Source organism: Austrofundulus limnaeus, unplaced genomic scaffold, assembly GCF_001266775.1.
Source record: "Austrofundulus limnaeus strain Quisiro unplaced genomic scaffold, Austrofundulus_limnaeus-1.0 Scaffold42, whole genome shotgun sequence".
Classification (NCBI taxonomy): domain Eukaryota; kingdom Metazoa; phylum Chordata; class Actinopteri; order Cyprinodontiformes; family Rivulidae; genus Austrofundulus; species Austrofundulus limnaeus.
In genome coordinates, this window is record NW_013952444.1 from 1,832,393 (window position 1) to 1,839,840 (window position 7,448).

At 40.9% G+C, this 7,448-nt stretch overlaps 1 protein-coding gene across 17 annotated transcripts in view; it reads left to right on the forward strand.

Annotated features, from left to right (window-relative positions):
* Window positions 1-7,448, forward strand: part of LOC106516911 (protein tyrosine phosphatase receptor type M) — a 240,694-nt gene that overhangs the window by 127,476 nt on the left and 105,770 nt on the right. For all 17 annotated transcript variants that reach the window (XM_014007504.1, XM_014007506.1, XM_014007507.1 and 14 more), the window contains exon 8: window positions 3,929-4,237. In XM_014007504.1, the coding sequence (XP_013862958.1) occupies window positions 3,929-4,237 (309 nt within the window). The remainder of the gene's footprint in view (window positions 1-3,928; window positions 4,238-7,448) is intronic.

Below are 7,448 nucleotides of genomic sequence, written 5' to 3' on the forward strand. Positions count from 1 at the left end.
ACAATTGAACCTCTCCCCTTTGCGCAAAGTGAATTTTTAAAATCTCACTGGTCTCTGGTTGTCAATTGTTTTATGTTCGGGTGGGTTGTTGTGTTTTCTCTGAGTCCCTAGGTTGAAAATACCGAACATATTTTGTTTTTGTTTCAAATTTTATAAAATCACATTATAACCTTTGCCACTTTAAGCATGGCCTCATTAAAATTAGCAATAATATTTAATAATAATGACGTTTGGCTAATTTTACACAACAAATGCCACAGTGTAACGAGTAAGGAAACCACTAATGCAAATGTCAAATTCAAATGATTCAATTATGTCTGTGAGTGTGGGCCAGGTGATGATTTGTCCGCCACTTGGTAAACCAATCCAGGCTCTCGCTGGAACTCGTTCTGTGTGCGCCCCGACTTGAGATGGGCCTCAGTAATTTCCTGCTCCAAGGGATGCTTTTATAGCCATTATTATAACTCTATTCCACTTGAAATATCTGCCATACTGGAGAGATATTACAGTCATATTTTCAGTACTTGCACCCCGATGTAGCCTTCAGTGTATGATAGCTTGAGAGGAATTGGTAAAAAAAAAAAAGAAAAAAGAAGTGATGGGTTTTTATGATCGCTCTGTTATTCGCTGTTGTGATTTTGCCGTGTTTTTTTAACATTTTTTATACTAAGCCTCTTACTGCTCGGTTAATAAAACTAAACTAGCAGTCGCAGTCATCTGGAGTAATAGGCTCAACTCATCAATTGTCATTCATGGGGTTATGAGCCTATTTGAAAATGGCTGCATAGCCTCAATTTTTTATTTATTTATTTTTTGCACAAAAGGGATTTAAAAAGAATACGAGTCATTTAGAGTGACACATTCATTCCAGATTAAGGGACGAAGGTGTTTTTCTTATTCATCCTTTTTTTTTCTTTTTCTTTTTTTTTTTTGAATAAACCACGTCCAGGCTGGGAAACAGTTGAGGCACCTATTTGTGCATGCAAACAGATGATGTCATTCTGAGTCATGGGTTGCAGGTTGTGCTTGGGCGCCCACCGCAGATCATCACGTTTTAGCTTCCTCCCTCAGACAGCTGGCATTTGCACTACAGGGAGCCACGAGGGCAAATAACAATTAGCCTTTTCTCCACAAAACCCCCGACACAGACTATAGAAAAATCACGAGAACTGCTTACTGAATGGGCATTATTACGCTAAGTACCCCTACAACTGTACAACTGCATTCAGGCTCCCACAAAAATGTTTCGCCCACTAATAAAAAATGTAATTAATGTGCAAATCGGTGATTTGTTTCCTTTATGTCACTCTTTGCCTTTGTTTGACACGGACTATTTCTCTCCATGATTACATTTGGCACGAGCGCTTTCCATTTTGGCATCTCTCCATTGACCAAAATTGGGGTGCAGTTGAAGGTAACTACGATGTTCCACAATTACGGAAGTGTGACATTTTCCCTGAACGCTTCAGAAATGGGCCTTCCTCTCAGCCGTTCATGCACGTCTGCTTGAGATTCACACTTTGGTGCGTTTGTCACTTTGAGAGCATCTGGTTTAATTTGATTTCTGTGCTTGGCCACCCTGCAATTCTCTGTGCTTTTAGTGTAACCGTTGCCTACTGAGTGCGGCCAACAGATAGTTCCACAAATAAAGGGGTTTAAACTTCTATTTTCTGGATGGCTTTTCCCCCAAAGTTGCAGCTGATTGGAAAAAAGGCCTGGGTTTTTTTTTGTTTTGTTTTGGTTTTTTTTGTCACCAGCTTCTCCAATTCTGTGGCAAAATCTTTTCCCATTGTTGTTGTGTGAATACATTTGTTTTAAACAGCAGACAAGTTTGTAAATGATGTTTACGATTAGTGTGAAGCTGGCTCACTTTTACGTATTGCTCTACAGTTACTGTGCAGACACTTTCTTAATGAATCTCTTTTAAAGGCACAGTGTGTAGGATTTTGTCAATTATTTTAGCCGAAACTGAGGTAATCACTAATGACAATAATAAAAAACATGTCTAATCATTGCAGACAAAGACCTTTTTTATTATTTTTACCTTATAAAAAGCTGTTTATATCTCCATGGTCGCGGGTCGCCACTACAGGCAGCCGCCATCTTGCACCGCCATCTTGTCTACGAAGGCTCATGAAGGACAAACTGCGGTGGCGGCGTCAAAAACGGTTTTAGTTGTAATACTATAAATGTAATACTTGTTGTCTGTCATTGTAGCTGGGATAATTTTACTTATTAAAGCTCATAATCTTACCACTTGAAACATCACTAGCCCTGAAGCTGCTGGTAGACATCGCGGTTGGAATTATCAAAGGTTTTTGACACCTGAGAGACACCGTAGCAACTCCTTTGCGTTTGGAAGCGGGGGGCGGGGGGTGGGGGGAGGACCAGGGAGGATGATTCAACCACTAGATGTCGCTGAAAACAACAAATCCTACACACTGTGCCTTTAAAGCCTATAAAGCATACTGCATGCATAGTCAACATTTGTAGATATTAGTTTACTTGTGTTATAAACTCCTGTAAAGTTAATACAGTTTTATAATTGAAAAATGTCTCTTTTTTTCATACTTTCAGACATTATCACTCAGATCCTTTGTTGTATTTTTCATGCCCTATAATGCTTCACATTGAGATTCCTTTCCAAATCTGCCTTTAACAGCCCTTCCTCTTTTTCTAATGCTATTTCATCTGCTCTATGAAAGCACGAGAGATATCACATCTTCTCCTTGTGAAATCTACAAGTGTTCAATCGTTAATTCAGTGTGGAGCTCTTTTCCTTTCTGTCTTACTTGCTCTCGCAGTTGAAAGGCTTCGTTTGACGTATCCCCCCTCATCTCCCCTCATTTTCTTCTACTGGGTATCCACTATAGGTGCTTTTAGAAATTGAAGCCTTTTTGCTGAATCAAATTAGGAAGCTGCCCACAGAGTTGTTTGCAGATTATTGCTTGTTTTTTTTCCCATGCCTTTCACACTATCTGTATACATGAACAGCATGCTGGAACTCCAGTTCAGTCTACCCCCCACAAATGCACCTCCAGAATGTTAAACATGGCTGCCGCGGCTACCTCCGAATTGCTGGACTGTGTCTCCTGGGGAACTGGGGGGGAAATTGAGCTCTGGCTCTTCCTAATAGGTGGTAAAGTGTTAAGTTCCAGAGAAATGGACTGCGAATTTAACCTGGAATGGAAATTGATCTCATTACCTTGCGCTTGGCTTGCTTTCCTCTCATAGGAAGGACGACCAGGAGACGTGGAGATGGGGCTGAACGCAGAGATGAGGCGAAGGAGAGCAGGAAATAGAAAGGGGGAAAGAAATCGAAAAAGAGGTGGATAGAATGGGGATAGGAAGAAAACAGATGGAGAGACAGGAGAATGGAAGGAAGAGAAAATAGAAAAAAAGGTCCCAAAAAAAGGGACACAGTATATGTGATTAGAGGTGATAGGATGGCAGTGGGGGTTGTCTCCTGCCTGGATTGACAGGCTGGCTGACTCTGTATCAGTGTGGCGCTAATAGCTGACCGCCACTGGGCCAGATGGAAAAGAGAAAGGAAAAGGCAGAAAAGGCAGAGGAATGGCACGCTTTGAGGGGATGATACACCTCATGCTGGGGGATTCCACCAACAGACCTGTGGTGTTTTTTTGTTGTACTTTTTTTGTGTGTTTTGGTGTGTAAAGCTGCTGTAAGACCAAGTTAGCAACGGTGATGGGATTTGGCATTTCTCAGTGTCAGGCTGTGGCTTTGAAAAGGTTTTTATTTATCTTTAACCCAGAAACAGAAAAGGCAATGTTTCAATACAACAATTTCTTTGACCCAACAACATTTTCTTGACTTTATTCTTCTTAATATTACTGAAACTCTCATCCACTTCCTGTAATTTTCTTATTAACTAACTTGATGTATGCTCATATGTCTTCCTTTGGTCCAGAGCCCATGCACGGCCCACAGCGTCTGGAAGTCGTCGACATCCAGTCCAAGCAGGTGACCATACGCTGGGAGCCACTGGGCTACAACGTGACTCGCTGCCACAGCTACAACCTGACCGTCCAGTACCACTCCAGGGTGGCTGGTAAGGAGGAGACCCGGGAGGAGGTGTGCTACGACGCTCAGAGCCGGGATCCTCAGCACACCATTCTCAACTTGACACCCTTCACAAACCTCAGTGTCAAGCTGGTCCTGCGCAACCTGGAGGGGGTCAAAGAGAGCACCGAGCTGGAGGTTCAGACTGATGAGGATGGTGAGTCAAAAAGAACGGAAACATGTGTCATAATGCATTATTTGACCTGGAAAATGATGGTGTTCCACCACGGAGGTGCACAGAATAAGTAGCCAGCAGCCAGAGAAATTTGCTGTGTAAAATCTACAATTAGCTGCATTTTTGATGGCTACTTTTGCTGCAGCTCAGTATCGTTGATCAGGGATGATGACATGATAATTTTTGGGAATCACGGATGTCAGACAAACTTTGCATCGGACCGCATACATCATGCCTGAATCCAAAGATTTTTCTCATGTAAACAAAAAAGGAAGATGGCATTCTAGGTACCAAAACTGAGTATGATTGTGTAGAGCAGTGGTGTCCAAAGTCGGTCCTCAAGGGCCGGTGTCCTGCATGTTTTAGGTGCTGCTCTGGTTCAACACAGCTGAACCTAAGGTGTGCTTCATTAGTGGGCCTCTGCAGACTTTGATGGCAAACTGAGAAAGTAAAAGCTGTGTTGGAACAGGGACAAATCTAAAACTTGCAGGAGACATACCTGGTGTAGAGGGATGCAGCAACACACAACTAAAGCGTTGGCTACAATGTAGAGGACTGACAATGTCTGGCAACCGCATTGAAAAGATAAAAATGTAAGTGTTTTGTTCCTGCATTGTTATCTGGCGTTAGCCGTTAGCTGTTAGCAAGCTATGTTCTCTGCCCTAGAGAAACATGTGAATCAGTATTATTATTTAAATAACTGCATGACCAGGAAGCAGAAGTAAGTGCTAAAATAGACGCATTTACGTGGGCAGTTTGAAAACAAAGAGAAAAACATTCAGCTACTTTCTTGTTTCTGTTCACGGTCTTCAGTTGCTGGTATGGGGTCAGGGTGCACCTTTGTCGGTCTGTTTCTTCCAACAAAGTGTTTTGAACAGATGTAGGCACTCCTCTACACATTTTTCCTGTCGAAGGCAACTCAGCCATAGAATCAAATCCAGTGATTACATTTCCCTCCCTGAGTAATCGGTAGGGAAATGGCAAACACCAAATGCCTTGCACAGGAGATTTGTCAGCATATCGGGTGTCACTACTGAAAGTAATGCTTTACGATACCATTTTTAAGCTCTTTGTTGTCGATGCAAACCACGACTTCAGCACTGAACTCAGTTGTAGCTGCAGTTCAGCTTGATTGACATCCAGGGACATGCTGACATTATATTTTGTAGGGAGCTATTTTTAGTAACTTTGACCAACACTGTCATACTGGGAAGTGGGAATCCCCCACTTACAAGTCATTACTTTAAGCTGGATCGCCCCTTCATTTTGAATTCTCTGTCAGAAAGTGGGTAAATTCTAAATTAAAGACGACAGCTTCTCACCACAACTCAACAGTGAGCAAACCTCTCTTTCTTTTACCTTTAATATTATTTTTGTGTTTATTTAGTCAGTTGTACAGATAGTACTTTTCAATGTTTGTAAAAGGATGTGTCACAACACTGTTTCTATGCAGGAAATAACAGGTAGAGCTCAGGTTTTTTATGTTTGTTAGCAGTGCTCAACCGTAGTAATGAGACAAGGAGGTTTGAGACGTTTCGTGTTTAGTTGAAGTTAAACAAATAGTAAAAACTTCTCACCTGATTAAAAAAACATCAAAAAAGTTTGGATTTTTTTTTTCAGAAGAGCTGGAGTTAGACATGTGTTGTATTGCTGTTGCACCTCCTTCAAAGATGAAAGCCCTTCTGTGTTGCCTCAGCAGACACAGGAAATGAACTCCACAGAAGTCTCTCTGGCCGCCAGATAACAAAACAAACTCGGCTGACGAAAAGAGAGTCGCGTCTGTCTCAGATATCTCTGGTTGGAAACTTAAAAATGGCAACTGCTTCTTGCTATCTGACTGCCTTGGAAGTCTGTGTGTGAATCTGTGTGTTTAGTTTCCCAGTGGGGAGAGTTTACAGACAGGGTGTAGTGGTTGTTCAAGATAAATCTTAGAGAATAAAAAAAAAAACATTCACATCATTCTGCCCCACTTTCAGAATGAAACCAATTCACATGAGAGGTTAACGGGCCAAATCGCGTATCTTGGTACATGTAAACACTGCTGTAAAAGTAGGATTACAAGTAAACCTTTGTTTTTAATGTGGTTTTACTTGTATGAAGTGTTTTGTTTTGCTGTAAAATATATATCAGTTTTCTATAGGTTGCAGTGACTTCAAATAACCACACAAATTCTTATTAAAATTTGTTTAATTTGGATCATTTGTATATTGAAGGCCCTCAAAGTCTTTTTATTTCTTATCTGGCCTGACTTTTTTAAAAAGCAGATGAATACATTTTGTACAGAAAAGCTTTTAACTGATTAACTTGATATTTTATTTTGTGTCATTGTGTTTTTTCTGTGTTTCTTTGTTTTAGTTTGTTTTATCTTTGAAAGCTGATATATAAAGAAATGTGTACTTACTTATTTTTAAAAAAGTTGTGCAAGATTTATGCCATTAGGTCAAGACATGTATTTGCATGATTTAAAGCTGATGCAAAAATAAATAGCATTTCCTGTGAAAATGCAGTATCGATGCAAAAAATGCTTAAAACATGTGTAAATTAGCTGACAAAAGCTGAAATAGGCAGTAAAATACAGGGGTTAGACAATGAAACTGAAGCACCTGTCATTTTAGTGTGGGAGGTTTCATGGTGGCCAATCTTTATTAATTGCACATTGCACCAGTAAGAGCAGAGTGTGAAGGTTCAATCAGCAGGGTAAGAGCACATTTTGGCTCAAAATATTGCAATGCACACAACATTATGGGTGACATACCAGAGTTCAAAAGAGGACAAATTGTTGGCGCACGTCTTGCTGGAGCATCTGTGACCAAGACATCAAGTCTTTGTGATGTATCAAGAGCCACAGTATCCAGGGTAATGTCAGCATACCACCAAGAAGGACCAACCACATCCAACAGGATTAACTGTGGACGCAAGAGGAAGCTGTCTGAAAGGGATGTTATGGTCTAAAAGCAGGTGTTTCACTTTCATTGTCCAACCCCTGCAACTGAATAGTAGCTGTGAAAGAAGTAAAACACTAAAGATAAAAAAATGTCAAAGCACGTTGTGACAACCCGCTCGTTTTTTTTTTTGCTGGTTGCACTGTTTCCTTTCTCTTTCTGTCCCTCCTGCCCTCATATTTTGGGATACGCCCTGGTTTCACCGTGCTTCTCAGGGACTCACCTCATTGGTTATCAGAGCCAAGGTGTTT